This window comes from Lepus europaeus, chromosome 10, assembly GCF_033115175.1.
Source record: "Lepus europaeus isolate LE1 chromosome 10, mLepTim1.pri, whole genome shotgun sequence".
NCBI classification, from domain to species: domain Eukaryota; kingdom Metazoa; phylum Chordata; class Mammalia; order Lagomorpha; family Leporidae; genus Lepus; species Lepus europaeus.
Genome location: NC_084836.1, coordinates 52,279,979 through 52,305,456, shown reverse-complemented (window position 1 = coordinate 52,305,456; position 25,478 = coordinate 52,279,979). Strand labels below are relative to the sequence as shown.

Here is a 25,478-nt window from a genome sequence, read left to right as displayed (position 1 = left end):
ACAGACAGTGAGAGAGAGAGACAAAGAGAAAGATCTTCCCTCCATTGGTTCACCCCCCAAGTGGCCGTCACGGCCGGTGCACCGCGCTGATCTGAAGCCGGGAGCCAGGTGCTTCTCCTGGTCTCCCATGTGGGTGCAGGGCCCAAGCACTTGGGCCATCCTCCACTGCCCTCCTGGGCCACAGCAGAGAGCTGGACTGGAAGAGGGGCAACTGGGACAGAACCGGCGCCCATATGGGATGCCGGTACCGCAGGCGGAGGATTAACCAAGTGAGCCACAGTACCAGCCCTGGATTATTCTCCCTCTTCTATTATTCTAAAGATATTATTCTATCTTTGCCCCTTCCTAAAACATCAGTTTACATCATTCTCTGCTTAAGAACCTTCCATGGTTTCTCATGGAAGCTTTCTTCCATGGTTTCTTTTTTCCCAAGAAACCTTTTATGTAAGGAATACAAAGATCATGCATTTCATAAATACGACTTTAGGAACATAGTGATTCTTCCCACCCTACCCACCCTCACACCCACTCCTATCCCTCTTCTCCCTCCCTCTCCTATTCCCATTTTTAGTTTTTAACTAAGATCTATTTTCAATTAACCTCATACACAAATGATTAACTCTATACTAAGTGTTCAATAAATAGTATGAAAAAAAAAAGTTCCTTAATAGTCAAAACAAGGGCTGTTCAAAGTCTGTATCTCAAAGTGTCAATTTCACTTCTATCGATTACCTTTTAGGTGTTCTATTATCACAGGTCAGGGAGAACATATGGTATTTGTTCTTTTGGGACTGGCTTATTTCACTAAGTATGATGTTTTCCAGTTTCATCCATTTTGTTGCAAATGATAGGACTTCATTTTATTTTTACCACTGTGTAGTATTCCATGGTGTGCATATCCCATATTTTCTTTATCCAGTCTTCAGTTATTTATGTATAATAATCCAATGGATGGACATTTTGGTTGATTCCAAATCTTAGCCATTGTGAATTCAGCTGCATCCCGTGATACTCAGAATAGATATCACACTCTCCCTATAACAGGTGTTCTCTGATCTGCCCCTCGCGTGCCTCTCCAGCTTGCTCAGGTACCGTTTTTCCCTGGCTTAGCAGGCTCCAGCCACACTGGCTCACTTCTGGACTCAGCAAGGGCTTTGCATGTGCGTTTGGCACAATCATGATCAGGCAGCAGAAGCCAGCTCATTCTCACCTTCCGGAGCCTGACCGAATCGACCATCTCTGAAGCCAGGCCTTCCATCATCCGTCAGTGTCACTCTCCTGCCGTACAAGCTTCCTTCAATCAATGACTACTATGTTCCAGGAACTGAGAACACAGTAGCCACCCCACCTCTGTCTGCAAGGAACACACACCAAGAACCCCCAACTCCTTACCCCAGTAGATGCCTGAAACCACAGAGAATACCAAACCCTATGTAAATTATCTTTTCTCCTATGCATACATACCTTGATAAGGTTTAATTTATAAATTAGGCTTTATAAAAGATTAACAACAGGGACTGGCAGTGTGGCACAGTGGGTTAAGCTGTCTCCTATGACTCTAGGCTGCTCTGCTTCCAACCCAGCTGCCTGCTAATGTGCATGGGGAAGCAGCAGAAAATGGTCCATGTACTTGGGCCCCTACTACCCACGTAGAAGATCCAGATGGAGTTCCAGGCTCCTGGCTTTGGGCCTAGCCCAGCCCTGGCCATTGCAGCCATTTGCAGAGTGAACCAGTGATTAGAAGATCTCTCTCTGTCTCTCTATCACCTCCCACCATCCTGTGTAACTCTGCCTTTCAAATAAAATTATATTTAAAAAAAGATTAACAATGGTAATTAATTAGAATATACTGTAACAAAATGGCCAGCATCATTTCTCTTATACTTTGAGGCCATTAATCAACTAAAATAAAGATTACCAGAACACAAGCACTGTGATATCACAACAATTGATCTGATGACCAAGATGGCTTCCAAGCGACTGATGGGAGGGTGGCTTACGCAGTGTGGATATGCAGTGTGGAGTAGCCAGGACTTTAACTGGCACTCCAATATGGGAAGCCAGCATTGTGGGCAGTGGCTTAATCCACTGTACCATAATGCTGGCCCCAAAGTTTATGAATTTATTTTCTGGAATTTTCCATTGAACATTTTCAGACTGTAGTTGACTATGGGTAACTGAAACTTGGAAAAGCAAAATCAAGGATAGTGGGTGGGTGGAGGCTACTGGTCATTGATAAGATAAATTTCCTTTTTTCATTGAATGGGCATTCCAGGGTCACTGGTACTCTTCATTACATGCAACTACTTATTTGCTTCATACGAACAATCAAAACCCAAATCTCGGCTTGTTTTCTGTTTACCTCTCCCACGAGTATGTGCAGGAAACACAAGAGTAGCGAGGCTGTGTACTCACTGCTACATACCTCACCAAACACAGTGCCTGGCCTAGCGAGACCGTGCCCACCTCCAGGCCAGGGTCTCTTAACCCAAACACTCTGAGGTTGAAAGAAGTTTGAAAGTCTCCGCAGTTGACTGAAGTGGTGTTATGTTAAAACTGTGTGCCATGGCCTGGAAACACCTTCTGTTCATTTAGAAGTGTATGTGGTTAAAATTCAAAAGATGACCAAGTCCAGCTAAAAAAGTCTGCTAAGGCTAGGATGCGGCATTTCCCAATTTGTCTGTGTGTTCATAACTAGAACAAAGGATATTCACAAAGGATAGATCACCGAGATGTGTCACTAGGGAATCTTTACTACAATAGGAGTATTCATCCAAGTCCCTAAGAGCAGCAGAAAAAATAAAGTCTTCCCCAATCGAGCAGCCGTTATCTGAAATTTATCTCCATGCAAATTAACATTACTATTAAGGTGAAAATAAAATGTTTCTACTTTAAAAACAATGGGAAAACTCATACCTCATGTTAAAATGATCCTATGCTTTCCACATATCTGCCAACATTCACAATTTTGCAAGAGCAAATGTCCCCCACCTAAAAGAATTCTTTTTAAAGATTTATTTTGTATATTTGAAAGGCAGAGTTAGAGACAGAGACAGAGAGAGAGAGAGGGGGATTCCATCTGTTGGTTCACTCCCCAAATGACTACAATGGCTCGGACTGGGCCAGGCCAAAGCCAGGAGCCAGAAATTCATTTGAGTCTCCCACATGTGTGCAGGGGCCCAAGGATTTGGGCCATCTTCTGCTGCCTTCCCAGGTGCATTAGCAGGGAGCTGGATCAGAAGCAGAGCAGCCAGGACTTGAACCACTGCTTATCTGGGATGCTGGCTTCGCAGGAATAGGCCCAACCTGCTAATGTCAGATGGGTGTTCTCAACTAAATTACCAATAATGGACAGGGGAGTGAATAACGCTGGGTATTGTGGTACATCAGGTTAGGCCGCTGCTTGGGATACCCACATCCTGTACTGGAGTGCCGGCACCAGTCCCAGCTCCTCTGTTTCTCATCCAGCTCCCCGCTAATGTGCCTGGGAAGGTAGCAGAGGGAGGCCCAAGTCCTTGGGCCCCTGCCACCCCGGTGGGAGACCTGGATGGAGTTCCAGGCTCCTGGCTTCAGCCCAGCCCAATCCCAGCCTTTATGGCCATTTGGGGAGGTGAACCAGCAGATGGAAGATCTCTCTCTCTCTCTGTCTCTCTCTATCTTTGTCATTCTGTCTTTCAAATGAATTAATTCAAGTTATTTTCAACAGGCTGTATAGTTCCCAAAACCTGTGCTTTTCTGAACCGTGCACAGCAGGAATAATGAAATAGTATCTGCCTTCATCTTCAACCTGCACAATGCTCTGAGCACAGGGGAAGTATCCCTGCTTCACTCCTGCAGGGAGAAAGGCTTCTGCACGTGACACCACGCACGTGTGTGCACACTCATCCTCTGTGCAGGCACTTGGTTGTTCCCGTGCTCCTCAGATACAAGCAACAGTGTTTACTTACTCTCTTTATTTATTTGAAAGTCAGAGTTACACAGAGAGAGGAGAGGCAGAGAGAGAGAGGTCTTCCATCCAATGGTTCACTCCACAACGGCCGGAGCTGTGCTGATCCGAAGCCAGGAGCCAGGTGCTTCTCCTGGTCTCCCATGAGGGTGCAGGGCCCAAGCACTTGGGCCATCCTCCACTGCTATCCCAGGCCATAGCAGAGAGCTGGTTAGGAAGTGGAGCAGCTGGGTCTCGAACCGACGCCCTTATGGGATACGGGCACTTCAGGCCAGGGTTTTAACCCGCTGCGCCACAGCACCAGCCCCATTACTTACTCTCTTCTTAATGGAAGCAGAGGTGGTGGTGGTGGTGGTGGTGGTGCACCTCCCATGGGTGTACTCTCTTCCTTTCTGCATATTTGCTCAGTGTTTTGGGGGCCAGCAGCAGTGTGTGTGTGTTGGGGATTAGAACCACTTTAGTGTTGTCAGTGAAAAATTCAACTACATCTTTTACTACCTGAAAAACATTAGTTTCTCTGACGTCTCCTCCTACTTTTCAATCACTTATCTTGAGCTGAGGCATAATTGTGTTCCTCCAATTCTACTTCTTTTTTTTTTTTTTTTTAAGATTTATTTATTTGCCAAGAGTTGGATCACTGGAAATGGACCTGCCCTGGAATCGAAGGATGCCCAGGTCAGAGCCACAGATCTTATTGGCTCCAAGCTGAAAAGCCCTTCACTCAGCCCAACTTCCAAAGTGACCACTGCAGTTGAGGGGACAGCCAAGTAGGGTTAGCAACATTGCAGGCAGAACTGTAAATTTCTTGTTAGAGATGCCACCTGCCTTTACCTGGCCAGCTCTCCTCCCAGGCCAGCCAAGTAATGAAAGTCAACAGAGTGCCTTCCCCTAGGAGGTTCACACCTCCCTTAGGATATACCCCATGTGAAGAGATAGATAGGTCTGGGCCTCTTAACTTACAAGGCCTAAAGCCCAACAGATTATTATCAAGCCCCTTCTATCAGGTTCTATTTGCCTCTCAATCAGAAAAATTACTTGTAGCTTAGACAGCACCTTTCTTAGCTCCTCTAATAATGACTCTGTCCTTTGTTCTAGACCCTGTCTAGTGCACTTGGGCCTCATTCCTTTGTAATCATAACCTCTACTCTACCACCAATGGCTCTACTCCCAACCTGTGTGTACTGATGGTCCTCTTCCCCACTTAATGCTGTATAATTGTTCAGACCTGGTTAAGGCCACTCTTAGGATCATTGGTTACTATCCTCAACCTGTCTTTTATGACCTTGTCTAAATATGATCAGAGTCGGGGAACTTGGAAGGCTTCCATAGCCTTGGCAACTCATGACGACAGCCTAGGGTGGTTACTGGCGCCATAAACTAGAGTGTCAATTTGTTGGGTCAACAACAGGAGCCACTGTGCGCTTGCTCCTCATGTGGGATCTCTGTCCTTAATGTACTGTACATTTTGATTTAATGCTATAACTAGTACTCAAACAGTATGTTTCACTTTGTGTTTCTATGTGGGTGCAAACTGTTGAAGTATTTATACTAAATTGATCTCCTGTATATAAATAGAATTGAAAATGAATCTTGATGTGAATGGAAAGGGAGAGGGAGCGGGAGAGGGGAGGGTTGCGGGTGGGAGGGAAATTATGGGAAGGGGAAGCCATTGTAATCCATAAGCTGTATACTGGAAATTTATATTCATTAAATAAAAGTTAAAAAAAAAAAGATTTATTTGAAAGGCAGAGTGCCAGAGACAGAGGGAGAGACACACAGAGGGAACATATTTACCATCTACTGGTTCACTCTCCAAATGGACACAATGGATAGAGCTGGGCCAAGCTGATGGAGTCTAGAACTCCATCCAGGTCTCCCACATGGGTGGCAGGGGTCCAAGAACTCTGGCCATCCTCCAGCAGGGAGCTGGATTGGAAGCAGAGCAGCTAGGACACAACCGGCACTCCGACATGGCGTGCCAGTGTTACAATGGGCAGCTTAACTTGCTGTGCAACAATGCTGGCCCCCTCTTCCTCCTTTTTACAAAGTTTTAATTTTTTACTTATGAGGGTGTGGGGAGAGCACTCTCTCTTGCCCAGTGGTCTGCTCCCAAAATGTCTGTGATGACCAGGACTGGGCTGGCCTGAAGCCAGCAGCTGGGAACACAATCCAGGTCTCCCACATGGGTGGCAGGGACTCAACTACTTAAGCCTTCACTGTGCCTTTGCACGAAGATGGGCTGAGGAGCTAGACCCAGAAATGTGCGACGTGGGTGTCCTAACCAGCATCTAAACACTTGCCTCCTCCCAGTTCTGCCAGAGATGGTTATCCTGTCTCTGTGACATTAGTTTTGGGGGTGGGCACGATGGTGCAGTGGGTTAAGCTGCTGCTGGGCACAGACACCAGCATCCTGTATCGGAGTGCTGCTCTGAGTCCTGGCTACTCCATTTCCAACCCAGCTTCTTGCTAATACGCACCATGGAAAGTATCGGTGACACACGGGATGGTGTTCTGGTTTCTTGGCTTTGTGCTGTCCCAGACTTGGTTGTTGTAGACATTTGGTGATTGAAGCAGCGGATGGAAGATCTTTCTGTCATTCTGCCCCTCAAATGGATAAACATTTTTTTTAAAAACCGCTAGTACAAGAAAGCAATTTCGTTTTCTTGAAGGCCTGAAGTGCTTACATATCATATCTATAACTAGGGGCCGGCACAGTGGCCTAGCAGGTAAAGCTACTGCCTGCAACTGCTGGCATCCCAAATGGACTCCAGTTTGAGTCCTAGCTGCTCCACTTCCAATCCAGCTCCTTGTTAATGCCCCTGGGAAAGCAGTGGAGGATGGCCCAAGTCTCTGGGCTCCTGCACCCATGGGGGAGACCTAGATGAAGCTCCCAGCTCCTGGCTTTGGCCCGGCCCAGCCCCGTCCATTGCAGCCATCTGGAGAGTGAACCAGCAGATGGAAGATCATTCTCTGTGTGCACGTGTCTCTTCTAACACTGCCTTTCAAAAAAAAATCTTAAAAACCATGTAACTATAGAAAGGTACATATAAAATATACATGCCCTACACTTACATAGTTTCAGTCCTGCAGCAGAACACTGAGTTTACCATTACACGTTTCACTTAGTAAGTATGAGAATTCTTCCCTTTGTCCCCGTGAGCATGGACCTCTGACTCCCAGATGAACAAAGCCAGGCCGCTGGCCTCCGGGGTAACACACAGGGAGGGCTCAGGCAGAGGAGCGCCAGGGGATTCTGACTGCCCAGGGGGAGGGAAGCCACATTTTGGACTAAGTTCCAACTGACCAAGCAAACGATCATGCAGCCTGTGACATCCATGCCTGCCACACACGTGTGATGTTACGCAGAGTGTCACCCAACTACACGTGTGCATGCGGGCACCTTACACGGCTCCTGGGCAATGTGTGCCATGACAAAAGCATGTGTGAATTTCAGCCCGCGGGTCTGGCCCCCAAGGAAACTTTTCTTTTAATTGCACTTTCCTCGCGTGTCTCCCTGTGCGTTTTGTAGGGAGGGCTTCCTCGCTGTGCCTTCAGATAACTGCCAGTTCTCAGGACTGGAGCTGTGCTCTGTAAATAGGGTTCTAGTTTCGACAGAGAGATTCCTATCAGGAGAATTTAAAAAGGAGATAAGCAGCTAATTGGGAGCTCTTTATTTCAACAAACAGAAGGAAGATTTTTTTTTTATTTTTAAATTTTTTTTGACAGGCAGAGTGGACAGAGAGAGAGAGACAGAGAGAAAGGTCTTCCTTTTCCGTTGGTTCACCCACAAATGGCTGCCGCGGCCGGTGCATCGCGCTGATCCGAAGCTAGGAGCCAGGTACTTCTCCTGGTCTCCCATGCAGGTGCAGGGCCCAAGCACTTGGGCCATCCTTCACTGCGCTCCTGGGCCATAGCAGAGAGCTGGCCTGGAAGAGGAGCAACTGGGACAGAATCCAGCGCCCCAATTGGGACTAGAACCCCGGGGTGCCGGTGCTGCAGGCGAGGATTAACCTAGTGAGCTGTGGTGCCGGCCCAGAAGGAAGACTTCACTGGCTGCTTCAGCCAGGGCTGTGGTCCCGGGTGGGTAGCTCTCACCTACCCCAGCTCTATCACCAGTGCCTTTGCGGCCCCAGCAGGAGGTGGTTACCTCCGCCTCCGGGAAGGTTTGAAGTGAAGGGCCTTTCTTCTCCTTGCAGTGGAGTCGGCTCACTAATTGAGCTTGAGGAAGGTATGTATGTGAAGGGTCATGGAGGAGAAAGCTTGCCTTCTTAAACGTCTGACAAGCAGCAGTCCTCGGAAAGTGGAGATGAGAAAACATGTTGAATGTGCAACCTGCTGTTTTAATACAAACTCAATTATAAGACTTACTAATCTCTTAGCAAACTACTATGTACATTTTTATTTTTTTGACAGGCAGAGTTAGACAGTGAGAGAGACAGAGGGAAAGGTCTTCCTTCCGTTGGTTCATCCCCCAATGGCCGCTACGGCTGGCGCTCTGCGCTGATCTGAAGCCAGGAGCCAGGTGCTTCCTCCTGGTCTCCCATGCAGGTGCAGGGCCCAAGCACTTGGACCATCTTCCACTGCCTTCCTTGGCCACAGCAGAGAGCTGGACTAGAAGAAGAGCAACCTGGACAGAATCCGGCGCCCCAACCAGGACTAGAACCCGGAGTACTGGTACCAGTGCCTCAGGCAGAGGATTAGCCTAGTGAGCCACGGCGCTGGCCTACTATATACATTTAATAGCTAGAAAGCTAGGAAGAATGCTAACTGTTTCAAATCGCTAGACAAGATACCCAAATGCAGGTTAGTATTTGATATATGTTGTGTAAGTACACTTGAAGATTCCTTTGCTCTTACTTTGTAAGTCTGAGAAAGGAGCATTCTATAAATGTTTATTTTTCACTTATTTGAAAGGGTGAGAGAGGGAGAGATCTTCCATCTCCTGGTTTACTCTCCAAATGCCTGCAATAGTTACAGCTGGGACAGGCCAAGAGCCTGGGACTCCAGCTGGGTCTCCCACATGAGTGACGGAGACCAAAGTACTTGAGCCATCACCTGCTTTCTCCCAGAGTAGGCATTAGCAGGAAGCTGGCATTGGAAGTGGAGCCAGGACTTGAACCCAGGCGCCCCAGTATAGGATGTGGGTGTTCTAAGCAGCATCTTAGCTGCTGTGCGCTGCTGGGCTAAATGACTGTCCCAGCAGCATCCCAAATAAGCAAAGTGAAAGACGGAAAGGGCAAGAATGGCAGTGACCATTCAACTCTACACACTGCCATCACCACAGTGTTACACACACACACGCACACATACATATGCACGCACAAGGATTAAGAACAAAACCAAAGCACCTTTTGGATGATGGATACTAGGATTTGCAGTGGATCCTATGTTTGAGGTTCCTTTTTTAAAAAACATTTATTTATTTGAAAGGCAGAGTTGCAGAGAGAAGGAGACACAGGGAGAGGTCTTCCATCCGCTGGTTCACTCCCCAAATGGCCTCAATGGTCAAGGCTGGGCCAGGCTGAAGCCAGGAGCCAAGAGTGGCTTCTGGGCCTCCCACGTGGGTACAGGGGCCCAGGCACTTGGACCATCCTTGGCTGCTTTCCCAGGTGCATTATTAGGAAGCTGGAGTGAAAGTGGAGCAGCCAGGATTCGAACTGGCACCCATATGGGATACCAGCATCTCAGGTGGTGGCTTTATCCTCTATGCCACAATGCCGGCTCCAATGTTTCTATGATTCTAATCCAACAGTTCTCATCCCTATCAGATGATGCCTCTTTTTCATGCCTAGTATTTTACAACTCCTACTTTACTCTGCTGGCATATAACTCATAGAAAACATAGCACATTTACATCCATAATTTTAAGATCAGTATTATGTTCAAACTATATAAAGGAAAAATACAAAGAAACTGATATATATAAAATATGGTATTAGAAAGGTAAAACTTTTGGCATGAATCCACCAGAAGATATAATGAGGAAGTCAGGCGCTTTCTATAGTAAGGGGTCACTGTGGATGCTTAGGTCACTAACACAGCTGATTCAGCTCTGTGGGCATCTGTGTCAGGAGTTTCTGAACATGAATATCCCTCAGTAGAGCTGAAAGTAAAACATGTCTTCCCCTTGACTTACATATAGCTATATCCACGGGAAGTTCAGTACATGTTAAAACTGTGTAGAAAAGACCTAGAAGTGTTTAAAAATGATTTATTTTTGCTTGAAATGGGAAGAGAGAGAGAGGGAATGAAAATGAATCTCTTCGCCAGCGCCGCGGCTCACTAGGCTAATCCTCCACCTGCGGCACCAGCACCCTGGGTTCTAGTCCCTGTTGGGGCACCAGATTCTGTCCTGGTTGCTCCTCTTCCAGTCCAGCTCTCTGCTGTGGCCCGGGAAGGCAATGGAGGATGGCCCAAGTGCTTGGGCACCTGCACCCGCATGGGAGACCAGGAAGAGGCACCTGGCTCCTGGCTTCAGATCGGCACAGTGCGCCGGCCGTAGCGGCCATTTGTGGGTGAACCAATGGAAAAGGAAGATCTTTTTCTCTGTCTCTCTCTCTCTCTCACTGTTTAACTCTGCCTGTCAAAAAATAAATAACTAAATAAAAAAAAAAAGAAAATTAATTTCCTCTCCTATTGGCTGGTTCACACCACAAATGCTTGAAACAACCGAGGCTGAGCCAAGCCAAAGCTGGGAGCTGGAGCTCAACATGGGTCTCCCGTAGGAGTGATAGGGCCTTAATCCTTCAGTCATCACCACTACCTTCCAGCTAGAATCAGAAGTGGAACCTGGGGCCAGCGCTGTGGTATAATGGTTAAGCCACCGCCTACAGTGCTGGCATCCCATATGGGAATCAGTTCAAGTCCCGGCTGCTCCACTTCTGATCCAGCTCCCTGCTAATGCACCTGTGAAAGCAATGGAGCATAGCCCAGGTTCTTGGTCCCTTCACCCATATGGGAGATCCAAATGAAGCTCTGGCTCCTAGCTTTGACCTAGCCCAGTCCCCGCTGTTGCGGCCACTGGAGAGTGAATTGGCAAATGGAAGACTTCTCTCTTTCTGCCTCTGCCTCTCCTCTTTAACTCCAACTTTCAAACAAACAAATAAATAAATAAAAAAAAAAAAGTGGAACCTGTACTCACACCAGGCACTCTGATATGGGATGTGGGCATCCCAAGTGACTTTTTTTTTTTTTAATGTATTTATTTATTTGAAGGGCAGAGTTACAGAGAGGGAGAAATAGAAAGAGATCTTCCATTTGCTAGATTACTCACCAAAATGGCCACAAAGGCCAGGGTTGGGCCACCACTGCTCTCCCAGGCACATTAGCAGGGAGCTGGACTGGAAGTGGAGCAGCCGACTCAAACCAGGGCCCACATGGGATGCCAACCCCACAGGCGGCAGCTTTACCCACTGTGCCACAATGCTGGCCCCTCCAGTGGCGTCTTAACCATTGTCCCAAACACCCACTCCTGTAGGAAACAGCTCCATGTTCGTATATGAACCAAACTAGTTTTAGGCTCAGCTAACCGGAAGCTAGCGTTTGGCCTGTGGAGGACACTGGGATACCGTGGGGACTATCTTTCACGCTGCGCGGTCATTCTGTGCACTGTGACAACGGCGCTGGGAGGACGCACAAGCGGGCAATGTCCTCCCCTTCCCCAGACCATCCCTTCACAGGTCCCAGGTTCCCCCTAGGGGGCGCTATTTCCCTTAGTGAGAAGCTTCAACAGCTCCCAACTCAAAGCTTTGGGATGGAGGGAACCCCTGAAGTGTGAACTCACCATCTCAGCCTTTTCCTTCATAATCAAAGAGATTTGGCATTTGGGGAGGAAAAAAAATCTAACTCTATCCCCAAAGACGGAATTGAAACTGCTTTGGATAAAATTGTGACTACGTAAGGGGCTCAAGGAATTCCACCGGAGAGATTGCCCATCACAGAAAGGCCATTTCACAAACCTCTGCTTGGATGACAGAGGATGCCGTCAGCTCCTTCAGGGTCACGGGTGCCAGGGGGGACACACAGAGGAGTGGGGCAAGGACAAAAACAGGAACACGGTCCCTAGAGACACTTGAAACCACCAATGATTTGCGTATGGGCTTATGACTAGTATAAGTTTCTCTCAAGGGATTAGAAGTCAATACAACTGTTTAGGAAGGAAATTTGGGACATGTGTCAAATGGTTCGAAAACTTTTAAACTCATTTTCATTTTATTTGAAAGGTAGAAAGACAGAGAAAGAGATCTTCCATCTACTGTTCACTCCCTAAATGCCTGCAGCAGCCAAGGCTGGACCAACTGAAGCTAGGAGCCTGGAACTCCAGCTGGGCCTCCCACATGGGCAGCGGGACACAAGTATCTGAGCCATCATCTGCTGATTCCAGAGTGTACATTAGTAGGAAGCTGGGTCAGACGCAGAGTAGCAAGGACTTGAACCAGGCACTCTGACATGGAATGCATGTGTCTGTCCCAAGTGGCAACTTAACCACTGAGCCAAATTCCACCTCCCAAATTCTTTTTTTTAAAAAAGATTTATTTATTTATTTATCTGAAAGGCAGAGTTAGAGAGAGCACGAGTGAGCAATCTTCCATCTGCTGGTTCACTCCCCAAATGGCCGCAATGGCTGGGGCTGGGCTGATCCGAAGCCAGGAGCCTAGGAGATTTTTCTGGGTCTCCCATGTGGGTGCAGAGGCCCAAGCACTTGGACATCTTCCTCTGCTTTCCCAGGCACATTAGCGGGGAGCTGGATTGGAAGAGGAGCAACCGGGACTTGAACCAGTGTCCATATGGGATGCCAGCACTGCAGGCAGAGGCTTAATCTTCTATGCCACAGTGCCAGCCCCTCACCTCTAAATTCTTAAAACTGTGTTAGACTCAGAAATTTTTCTCTAGAGAAAAAGTTTAAGAGTTTAATCTTTGGGGCTGGCATTGTCGCACTAATAGTTTAAGCCTATGACTTCGGCATCCCACACGGGCCCTGGTTCAAGTTCCAGCTGCTCCACTTCTGATCCAGCTCCTTGCTAACACACCTGGGAAAGCAACAGAAGATGTCCCAAGTCCTTGGGCCCCTGCACCCACGTGGGAGACCCAGAAGAAGCTCCTGGCTCCTGGCTTTGGCCTGGCCCAGCCCCAGCAATTTTGGTCATTTGGGGAATGAACCAGAAGATCGAAACTCTCTCCTCTTCTTTCTCTAACTCTGCCTTTCAAGTAAAAAAAAAAAAAAAAAAAATCTCTTTTTAAAAAGTGAGTTAAGTCTTTGCCACAAGATCACAAGATGGCCTTCGGTTCCATTCAAACCTCTGGCATCACCTCACAATGGATGATTCACTTGATGTCCATTCTTAACATGTAAATTGGAGGATAACAATGGTATTTCACATCATTGTTACACTAATTAGGTGAGACATAGATGTGAAGTCCCAGGCAAACACTAAAATTCACTTAATATTGGCTGTCACTATTTTTAATAGTTTCAAAGGTCGCTTGTCCATGGATTATTATTGTTGAGACACATTTGAGGTTTGGAATACAAATGGTTCCTCGAGATAAGGAGCAGAGTAAAATTCTGTGTTCCTGTTTGGGTATTCTCTGTCTCAATTTCCTCTTAAACTACACCAAAGTACGGATGCAAGGCCATCTAAACAATTTCCTCGTAGCATAATAGGGCAGTGACTTTAAGAAAACCTGAGTGGTTATAAAAGGAGATTCATTTCTGTTAGATGGCTCAGACAGGGACTTCATATTTCATGTGAAAGGGGAAAGGCTTGCATAGGACAGCTGAAAGTCCCGGATTCCAGTCGTTTTCTATTTAGCCCTCAACAGTCCAAGAAATGATAAGCATTTCACACAGGATCCCAAGCAAACTGGTATTAGCATCACATCTGGGAAATGAGCGGAGTAGAACAGAAAACCAAGTGTTGGACCAACTTTTTATATATATATATATATATATATATATATATATACAATTTTTGCTTTCAATTTGAGAGGTAGAAAGAGATAGAGAGGGAGCTCCCATCCTCTTATTCGCTCCCCAAACGCCTGCCATGGCTGGGGCTGGGCTAGGCTGAAGCTGGCAGCCAGATCTCCCATATGGGCGGCAGGATCCCAATAACGCGAGCCGTCACCAGGTGTCTCCCAGAGTCTGCGTTATCACGGAGCTGGAATGGGAGCGCAGCCAGGACCAGAACTTAGGCACTGGCAGCTGGGATGTGGGCATCTTCAAAAGCTTACTCCTGCAACGTTCTTTTCCAAAGGCAAATTATCAGCTAAAATCCCCATACTCAACAACAGGAAATGATGAGAGAGCTATGTATGTAAACACAGTATACACCTTTTAGGGGAAAGAATTTAAGCCAACTTCAGGGAGATCTCTGAACATCTAAAATGGTACCAAGACCCCTAGTGAAAGAATTCAGCAGAGGGCTGGTGAATGAACATGAGACACAAGAGTTCTTGGAGACAGCAGCTTGGGAAATAAATTGTCTCACATTAAACACAACTGGGTGGGTGTTGGGCTTAGTGGCTATGCCCCTGGGTAGGACACTGTGTCCCACATCAGAGCACCTGGGATAGCTGGCTCCATCCTGACCCCTGCTTCCTGCTCCTGCAGGCCCCAGCAGTGACGGCTCAAGTGACTGGGTCCCAGCCACCCACATGGGAGACCTGGATTGAGTTCCTGACTTCTGGCTTCAGCCTGGCACCAGCTGTTATGGGCATCTGGGGAGTGAACCAGTGGATGAGAACACTGTCTCACACTCTCTGTCTCTTGTATGTATAAATAAATAAATTTAAAATGTAATTGATTTAAACATTAACATAACAATGAGAATTACCATAATCTTTCAAACTATCAATGTTGTATGTGTTGATTTGTGACTATGACAGGTCTTCCTGAGAAATCAGAAATCAGCACAACTTTCTCGGGGGACAGTTTGGCTCTATGTATCAAATTCTTGAAACTGTTAGACTCAGTAATTTGCTTCCTGGAAATGCACCCGTCATAACAGTAAAGTGAGGGCAGCTCCTATGTAGCACTTGCTATGGGCGTGCCAGGCACACAGCCACAAACTTGAGGCTCTAGGGTCTGAACTTGGGTGCGATGGTTCACAAGCCTGTGTCTAGACAACTTTTGTTGGCTTAGCTAGGAGGATGTTCTCCCCAGCACTGTTTATAACAGGGAAAGTTTACAAACAAACTGAATATCATGTAACTATCTGCACCCATGGCTAGCTCTTTAAAGGAAGACAAGATAGCCCTGCCAGATGGGCAGACCTGAGTGTCAATGTTCCCTCTCACACTAGCATGAGCTCTGTGCTGCATTTGACGTGCACGCTGCAAAAGATGATGTCTACTTTGAGTTGTTGCGTTTAAAATAATTAAAACACCGGATGCACTAGAGGGGCCTTGATAAGAAAGCTGGTTTGCAGGGGACACAGCCCTTGGTGGTGACAAGACTATGCCAGCTCACAAAGTGAACTTGTTAGATGAGATAGTCAGAAACTGCCAGACCCAGACAGGCAGGGCCCGTGCCGCGCTCCTAACAAGAAGGAAGCAGCTATAGAAAATACGATTCTATGCCCTTAAGATTAAGGTCTGGAGTCTCTGAGGGGAAAATGATATAGGTAGGCAGATAGGATCAAATTATTATATTTATTTATTTTTAAAGAATCATTTATTTGAAAGTCAGAATTACACAGAGAGAGAAGGAGAGGCAGAGAGAGAGAGAGAGGAGTCTTCCATCCACTGGGTTCACTCCCCAATTGGCCGCAACATCCAGAGCTGTACTGATCCGAAGCCAGGAGCCAGGAGCTTCCTCCAGGTCTCCCATGCAGGTGCAGGAGCCCAAGGACTTAGGCTATCTTCTACTGCTTCCCCAGGACACAGCAGAGAGCTGGATTGGAAATGGAGCAGCTGGGACTCAAATCGGTGCTCTTATGGGATGCCAGCACTGCAGACAGCAGCTTTACCCGCTATGCCACAGCGCTGGCCCCAAATTGATTAGATTTATAAGCTGGAGACCATGCTCTCCACCATGCTCCCTGTGTGATCTCATGCCCCTACCTGACTACACCTGTACATGTCCATCTGCCAATCAGACTACGTAACCACTCCCCCTTTGGGAGTAAATAAAAGGCCGGGAACACAGTTGGCCCCACCCCTGTTCCCCTGTGGGCACGTGGTCTTCAGGTCACCAGCTCTCTGCTCTCCTGTCTACCTGCTTGCTCCACGTGGCTCCTGGCCTGCTCTCTGCCTGGTATGGACCCAACATAGCTTCTAGACCTCTCTCTCCCCTAATTAAAGCCCTCATGTTCCTGTGCATTCCTCTCACTGAATTAAATCCTTAGAAACTTAAAAAAAAAAAAAAAAAAAGAGAGAGAGATGATGATTATCTACCCCTTCCCCTTTGCAAACTTCCTCATGCAGATAAAATAAAGAGGGAACTTAGCAGGAGGAAAGACAAATTTCTCAAAACAGAGATGTTTGGACATCTCATTTAAAAACGTCTTACGGGGCTTTGTTCATCGCCGAGCAGCTTCCCAGCAGTGACAATCCATTGAGGGTAGCCCTCAAGACAAGATTCTTTCTCTTTTGACTTTTCTTCCCTTAAAAAAATAAAATGGTTTTAAACTATTTTTGGAAGCTGTGAAGAACCTCGCTTGAGAGGTACACAGTTTTCATTTCTCAGCCTTTTGGCTAATATCAAGTGAGAAGTACACAGCAAATGCATTTGTATTTGAAAGGGGGCACTCTGAGTAGCATAGAAGGGATGGCACACATCTTTGCTTTTTATGGCACTTAAAAAAAATAAGTTTCTTTGTATCAAAGGGCAGAGAGAGAGAGAAAGAGACAGAGATTTTCCACCTGCTGGTTCAATTCCCAAATGGGTATAATATGCAGGCCTGGAATTCCATACAGGTCTCCCATGGGAGTGGCAGGGACTCAAAGATTTGAAACATTATGGGCTGCCTTTCCAGGTGCATTGGCAGGGAGCTATATTGGAAGCAGAGAAGCCAGCCTTTGAACCTGCCCTCCAATATGGGATGCAGGCATCACGGTAGCACTTAACCTACTGCACAACACTGCACCTCTAGGGGGCTTCTTGCTCAGCAGATATATAATTCATTAAATAAACACATATAGATTATTGATTATATGCCAGGCGTCAGCGGTTAGAAGCTAAAAAGGGAAATATTCCCTTAACTACATGGAAGAATGTACTTTTTCTGATTTTTCTCAGTCTTTTTATTCCCTTTAAGTTGCTTTTATTCTTTCATCAAAGATTTTCTTCACCATGTCACTAGGTAGTGGGATTTCCTCCAGAAGGCGCTAGTGAAATGTGTCAGACTACCATGGCTCAATCTAGGTAAGGGGTATCTGCGTGCTAGACTTCTCTGTGGGCTTCAAAAAATCTCAAAAGACTGAGAAAACAACATACGATCCTAGAAGGTAATTATTGGGATATGTACCAACAAATTGATAGCATCACTGCTTATAATAATCAGAAGCTACACAGGTGCCCCAAAGAGGTAAATGAGAAAACTCGCATAATCAAGAAGATGAAAGAGTGGGGTGGGCTTAGGCATTTGGCACAGTTAAGATGCCCCTTGGGGTGCCCATATCCTGTACTGGAATAACGGAGGTCACATCCCAGGTGGGCTTTAGGTTCTGGCTCCTGGCTAACATGCACCCTGGGAGGCAGCGGGGATGGTTCAAGTAACTTAGTTCCTTCCATCCATGTGGGTAACCTGGAATGAATTCCCAGCTCCTGGTTTCAGCCTTACTATAACCCTGGCCACTAAGAGTATTCGGAGAGTGAACAAGCAGATGATAGCACCTTCAAATTTTTAAAAAATGTAATATGAGGCAGCAAGTAATTCATACTACTTTTGGAAATACATGGAAATAGTAGTGAAATGGAAAGAAAAGCAAAATATAATCCATGATTACAGCAATAGAAGATATGGGATATGAATTTACAAAAACTAAAAGCATATTTGGCCAGGTAGGGATATTATATTTCCTTCTGCATAAGGTTGCCCATATTAATAACAATAAAAATAAATATATAAATAGCACATATAGCAAACCCTGTTTGTGAACAAACTCCAGCTACAGCAGAGGGCAGAATGGGAAGATTTCCTACCTAAGGAAGAGGTGTACCAGCAAAGGAATACTATTGTTGCGCCAATAGGCAGTGACACTGTGTCAACTGACTCCCAGTTACTGGCATGCAGCTCAACCTGCCACTTACAACCTAATGGTGGTTTTGAGATTCTTCTTATTCTCAGTAATTATTAAGAGTGACAGATTCAACACAAATATCGGACTGCTAGAGTCAGATTTTATTTTTACACTATAACCTTTCTATCCTTTAACCACAAGAGTGCATACAAGGTAAAAATAAAATTAAGCCTGCTGGCTTTCACTGTGGTTTGATTTCATGCAGGATAAATCAGAATAGTAGGTACTCATTAAGAAAGAAAGTCCCCAAGTGTCTCTCACAAGCACTTTGTGTTTGAAAACGTAAAAAGTTACCAAGTCATTTAGCACTTAAAATTAACAACATCCTCATCATCTTGTGGTTTAAATGATGACTGAACAATAACTCAAGCTGGTTGTGTTCTATATTTTCTTTATTAATATAATTAGTATTCTTAGATCTTTTTAAATTGCCCTATTCTAGCCTTAGGGAAAATGATTTCAAAAGGTACATATGCTGATTCAAAATCTGATTTCTAAATATATAGCCTCTATAATTTTGGATTATAGAGCAATGTGGAGTAATTCTGGCACCAACTCTTTGGCAACGTTGTTTAAAAATGAAGGTAGTATTGCACACAGCCCATCATTTGTTTTTTGCATTGCATGCTAATACTTTTTCCTAATGTAAAAATCATCACATTAATTTGTTTTGAAAAAAATGATTGCTTAAGTATATGGTAATTAAGTTGACTTGAAAGCTCAGAATGGAAATCCAGGTAGTTTGCACACACATTACAAAGAGTTGTGATACAAATTGCATAAACTTCATGAAACTTTAAACTCAGATGTTAAGTTTTCTGGTAATGTCTTTGGGGTTATCAGTATAGTAAAAGACGATAAAGAAATGACAGTATGTGACGAAATTATTTGCCTTGTCCGAAATGATCTGAATGCCAATTCTGGCTATGAAATCAGCATCTGAGTGATCTTGAAACAAACTATCTAATTTCTCTGTGATCAACTTTGCTGTCTGTAAACACCAGAATAACATAATATGCCTGTACATAGTTTCTAAATTAAAACAATGAAGCAATTCAATAATAAACATGAAAACGCTAGGAAGAGTATCAGTATCTACATCCATCTACACACACACACACACAATGTAGCCATTATCTCCTTGAAATGGATAATTTTAAAAATCAGCCTTTAGTGACAGAGCCCTGGTTTTGCATAACTTTTAGCCATAGGACTAATTACAGTTGACACAAATCTTACCAACAGAACCTTGCTACTTAAGATGAAAAGAAACTTGCAGAAATGATAGTTTCGCCTCACTTTTAAGTCATGCGCTTAATTACACACGGCATAAAAATCTTAGCAACAAAACTTGCACTATTTCAGCATCAAAGAGATTTAAGAAATGATACTAACTGTCCAAGACATATGCAAATAAACTAACAAAAAGGATAACTGAGGTGGATGAACAGCCTTTCCTGGGAGAAACGGATCTTGAAAAGAATGGAAATACACATCCCAGACAACCAGCGTCTGCAAGGTGCAAAAACATGGAGCCCAGCAACGCAAAAGGGCTCGGTGACCTGGGACATCGGAGTGGCTCGGCAGAGGTCAGCCCTTCCTTCTGCCCTGCCCACTCCCCATCCTTGCACACAGGACAAAGTAGAACAAAACTCCGAGAAAAGCAGACGGCACCGATACAAAAGGCAGCCGCGTACGCGTCTGGAGCCCCCGAGCCGCACTTAATGAACTATCAGGGGCCGGACCTACCTCTCACAGACTTGCCAATGCTGTGCAAGTGAGTGATGGAACTGTAGTTCTGGGCAACACGCTTCAGGAACGCCTCCAGCGCTTCCTGGTGGTGGTAGCTGAAGTCCAGCGCGGCCACCAAAGGCAGCAGCAGCCCCAGCCACAGGCGCGCAAAGTCCATGTTCTGGAAATGAACAAAAGTCATAATAAAGCTGGCTACAGACGAAGGCACTGCTAGCCCCGCTCTCTCCGCTCGCAGGGTCTCCCTGCGTCGCTGCTGCCTGTTGCTCGGGAGGTGAAAGTTGCAAGCACGTCCCGGGGGCAGCAGCAGTGCCCCCAGGTGGCCGGAACCCAAAGCTCAGCGTCGGGCCCCCTCCCGCCCCTCCGCTCCGCGCCACCACCACGCTGGACCCCGCGCGCCCCGCGTCTCACCAGCGCCCAGGCGCGCATCTCCACCCGCCCACGGCCACCCTGCCCAGGCCCAAGTTATAGCGCGGTCAGGGGGCGGGGTGCCCGGGCTCCGCCCCCGGACACCTCGCCGGCCACTCCAGCGCTGTGCGGCTCCCTCGGGGGCGGGGCCTGGGCCGCCTTCGCACCTCCAGGAGCCGGCGGGCGCCCAAGGTTGGAGGTGCGTCCTGGCTTCGGCCACGCCTGCGCCCCACGCCAGGCTCTGAGCTACCCTCGCGCAGAACGCGGATCTGGAGACTTTTAGGGCTCGGCCGGGTTTCTTGAGGTTGGTGGTCCCGCAGCCCGCCTGCAGCCAAGGCCGAGAGCCGGGTCCCGCCAGGCTCCCCAGTCCTAGCTTGCAAGTGCAAGGGCTTTAAAGAAGAAAGAACGTAGGGCAGGCATTTGTGGCACAGCAGGTTAAGCCTCTGCCTGCCACTCTGCATCCCATATGGGCACCAGGTCAAGTCCCAGCTGCTTGGCTTCAGATCCAGCTCCCTGCTAATGCGCCTGGGAAAGCAGTGGAAAATGGCCCAAGTGCTTAGGCCCCTGCATCCACGCGGGAGACCCAGGAGAAGCTCCTGGCTCCTGGCTTTGGATCAGCCCAGCTCCGGCTGTTGTGGCCATTTGGGAAATGAACCAGCGGATGGAAGACCTCTCTCTCTGTCTGCCTCTCCCTCTGTCACTCTGCCTCCTAAGTAAATAAACCTTAAAAAGAAAAAAGGAAGAACATGATGGGGGTTATGGGGAGAGAGGTTTTAAGTGCCCTCCAGTACAGAGTCCAAAAAATTTTCCCACACGTTTTATGTGAGATGGGATTTGACACAGAGTGAAATTTAAAACTGAAACTCAGGTGGGAGAAAGCAGAACCACTGCTAGAAATTGCTTGTTTCCTCTACCTGTCCTTCCCAGGCCGACCCCCGTTCTTTCTGTGTTTGTACTCAGGGCGAACACGAGCTTCACCCAAACCCCACAGCTGCCCCCTGCTCTGAAGGTGCACGCACGGGCACGTGCACATGGCCACGGCCACCCTCACACTTACAGCCTCATGTGTGCACATGCATACCATCCCGTGGATTTTAGGAGCCTGGTTGGGGCAATGGGGGGCCCCCTGCAAGGGTCCCCTGAAAGCCAAACGTCTGAAAAGGATTGATTTGAAATCGCATTCATGTTGAAAAGATTAAAAATACTGCTGCCAGGGGCACAGCCCAGGCTAACTGAGCAAAACTCCTCTTACCATGGGTGACTGCGATGTGCCTTCAAGGGTTGAGAGCACTTGTGGGGTGGCCTGCCCCTTTGTTATGATGCAGATACGGATGAAGAGGAGGTGCAGACATTATCCCTGGAATCTAGCTCTTAGGAATTCCTGGGGGCTGCTGCCCATGATGGCATGCAGCAGAGGGGGCCTTTTAAGAGCTGAGACTTCTCCATCTCACTGTCCAGTTGCCAGTCCTTGATCTGACACTCAGGGGCTGTGCTAACTGGCTGCCCCTTAGTTTCCTGGCCTGTAGAATAGAAATTGTAATTTGCCTACCTAGCTAGAGAAGGTTGTCAGATGCATTGTAAAGACTGTATAGAGCCCATTTGAAAATAAATAATCCAGTTTCATTACTACATTTTTAAGGATAATTTTCTTTTAAAAAGATTTATTTGATATGAAAGAGAGTTTTTATTTATTTGAAAGTCAGAGTTACAGAGAGAGAGAAAGAGAGAATCTTCCATCCACTGGTCCACTTGCCAGATGGCCACAATGGCCAAGGCTGGGTCAGGCCAAAGCCAGGAGCCAAGCACTTCCTTTGGGTCTCCTACATGGGTGCAAGGGCCCAAGGATTTGAGCCATGTTCCACTGCTTTCCCAGGCCATTAGCAGGGTGCTGGATATGAAGTAGAGCAGCCAGGACATGAAGCAGCATCCATATGGGATGCCAGCATTGCAGGTGGTAGCTTTACCCGCTATACCACCACACTGGCCCCAAGAATAATTTTTTTAAAGATTTATTTATTTATTTGAAAGTCAGAGTTACACAGAGAAAGAAGGAGAGGCAGAGTGACAGAGACAGAGGTCTTCCATATGCTGGTTCACTCCCCAATTGGCCGCAATGGCCAGAGCTGCATCGATGCGGAGCCAGGAGCCAGGAGCTTCTTCCGGGTCTCCCACAAGGGTGCAGGGGCCCAAGGACTTAGGCCATCTTCCACTGCTTTCCCAGGCCATAGCATAGAGCTGGACTGGAAGTGGAGCAGCCGGGACTTGAACCAGCACCTATATGGGATGTTGGCACTGCAGGCAGTGGCTTTACCCGCTCCACCACAGCACCAGCCACAGAAGAATTAAGATTTAGATTTAGACTTAGGAAATCTTCACATGACATTGTAGGGTTTTGAGTGGATTTATAAAACAGATACAGTAGTTAACATGTTAATGTGTCCCCCGCTAGATGGCTGGAAGAGGTTCTCCTTTCATTGTTCAGTGATTAAGAGACTGAAAGGAGGGGAAATGGGGCTTGAGAACAGGGAAATGTAGGCGAAGTCATGGAAGGAACGGGAACTGGAACCTGCTTTAGAAATCAGACATTTGACTGACTGCTGGTCCAGAAAAACAGAGGGTGAGGGATGGCTGGAGCTGCAGCTCTGGGCATTCACACTCAGCAGGAGGGGAGGAGGCTGAGGAGTGAGCCACTCAGAGAATGGAGGGAGGGAGCGCCCAAGACTGAGGACCTAGTGACAGGCAGTGTGGCCAGGGACAGCACTGACACCACAGAGAGCTTGTTGGAAAGGCAGAATCTCTTGTCCCAACCCTGAATCAGGATATGCATTAATAACATTTCCAGATGATCCACATGGATATTCAAGTTTAAGATGCACTAGTATAGAGGAAGAGGAAGAGGAAGAGGAGGAGGAGGAAGAGGAGGAGGAAGAGGAGGAGGAAGAGGAGGAAGAAGAAGAGGAGGAAGAAGAAGAGGAGGAAGACGAAGAGGAGAAAGACGAAGAGGAAGAAGACGAAGACGAAGAAGAAGAACATAGTGTTCCTGGCATCCCATATCAGAATGCTGGTTGGAGTCCTACTTGCTTTGCTCCTGATGCAACATTATTCCTAATGCTCCCGGGAGGCGATGGGAATGACCCAAGTGTATGAGTCCCCTGCCACCCATGTGAAAGACCAGGATGGAATTCCTGGCTCCTGGCTTCAGTTCTGCCTGTTGTGGTCATTTCAGGCATGAACCAGCTGATTGGAGACTCTCTCACTCTTTCAAATCAATCTTTCTTTCTTTCTTTCTTTTTTTTTTTTTTTAAGTTTAGTGTTAGAGTTTGAAAGATTCAGAAACCAAAAGACTAATCTGCTGGAGTAAAACATGAGAGTTAAGGTTTCAGAGGTCAGGGCTGGTGCTGTGGCGCAGTGGGTTAAAGCCCTAGCTTGAAGTGCTGGCATCCCATATGGGCGCCGGTTCTAGTCCCGGCTGCTCCAATTTTGATCCAGCTCTCTGCTATGGCCTGGGAAGGCAGTAGAAGATGGCTCAGGTCCTTGGGCCCCTGCACCCACATGGGAGACCTGGAAGAGACTCCTGGCTTCAGATTGGCCATCTGGGAAATGAATCAGCAGATGGAAGCCCTCTCTGTAACTCTTTCAAATAATAAAATAAATCTTAAAAAAAAAATTTCAGAGATCTTTCTAAATTTGACACCATCAAAGGTAAAACCATATTAAAAAGCTGATAATTTAGCAACATAAAAATGCATGCCTTCTGTACAGGAAAAACCAGCATAAAGGTCACAGGAATAATGACAGACTGGAAGAAAGGATTAATAGCAATTACAAAGTCAAGAAGGGGCAAAGGACATTAATAGGCAGTTTATAAAAGCAGTCATAAAGGTAGCCAATAAATATAGTAAAAGTTACCATCCTGGTTAGCAATCAAAGAATTATAATTAAAAGGACAAAGTCAGTCAGTCTTTTGTATCCACAGCTTCTGCCTCTGCGTATTCAACTAGCTGTGGGTCAAAAATACTCCAAAAGTACGAGTTTGAGTCTCGGCGTCTCTGCTTCTGATCCAGCTCCCTGCTAATGTGCCAAGGAAAGCAGCAGATAATGGCTGAGGTACCTGGGGCCCTGACATCCACATGGGAGGCTTGGATGGAGTTCCTGGCTCTTGGATTTAACCTGGCCCAGACCTGGATGTTGCAGGCATTTGGGAAATGAATCATTGGAGGAAAAATCAATCAATCAATCACTCTCTCTCTCTCTCTCTCTCTCTCTCTCTCTCCTCTTCCCTCCCTTCCTCCTTCCCTTCCTATCACTCTGACTTCCAAATAAATAAATCTTTTACAAAGATCAAAAGGAAAATTTACATCTGTGCTTAATGTGTACAGATATTTGTCATTATTCCCTAAGCAATATAGTCTAACAACTATTTATACAGCATTTACATTGTATTATGTATCATATGTGATCCAGAGGTTTAAGTTGGGAGAATATTAAAAAAAAAAGATTTATTAATTTATTTGAGAGGCAGAGTTACAGGGAGAGAGAGGGAGAAACAGAAAGAGAGGTCTTCCAACCACTGGTTCACTCCCCAAACAGCTGCAATGGCTGGAACTGGGCTAATCTAATGTCAGGAGCCAGGAGCTTCTTCCAGGTCTCCCATGTGGGTGAGGGACTCAAGCACTTGGGCTATCTTTCACTGCCTTCCCAGGTGCATTAGCAGGGAGCTGGATTGGAAGTGGAGCAGCCGGGATTCAAACTGGCACCCATATGGTGCTGCAGGTAGAGGCTTAAGCTACTATACCATAGTGCTGGCTTGAGAGGTTGTGTTATGCAAACACTATGCCATTTTACATGAGAGACTTGAGCATCCTTGGATTTTGGTATCCTTGAGGATCCTGGAAATAATCCTCCATGGCCATCAAGGGCTGGTTACATTTTGTTTTGCTTATTGCTAAGAAAGATGTAAAGGATTAGGCTGGCGCCATGGAGCAGTGGGCTAAGCCTCTGCCAGTGGTGCCAGAATCCCATATGGACGCCAGTTCTAATCCTGGCTGCTCCTCATCCGATCCAGCTCTCTGCTGTGGCTTAGGAAAACAGTGGAAGATGGCTTAAGTCCTTTGGCCCCTGCACCTGTGTG

At 46.7% G+C, this 25,478-nt stretch overlaps 1 protein-coding gene across 1 annotated transcript in view; it reads right to left on the bottom strand.

The window, feature by feature from the left end:
* Positions 1 to 20,415, bottom strand: part of CPM (carboxypeptidase M) — an 85,953-nt gene extending 65,538 nt beyond the window's left edge. The window contains exons 1-2 of the mRNA XM_062203267.1: positions 20,351 to 20,415; positions 19,940 to 20,102 (exon numbers count right to left, since the gene is read on the bottom strand). Coding sequence (XP_062059251.1) covers positions 19,940 to 20,102; positions 20,351 to 20,368 — 181 coding nt within the window. The 5' untranslated portion in view covers positions 20,369 to 20,415. The remainder of the gene's footprint in view (positions 1 to 19,939; positions 20,103 to 20,350) is intronic.
* Between the last annotated feature and the right edge of the window lie 5,063 nt (positions 20,416 to 25,478).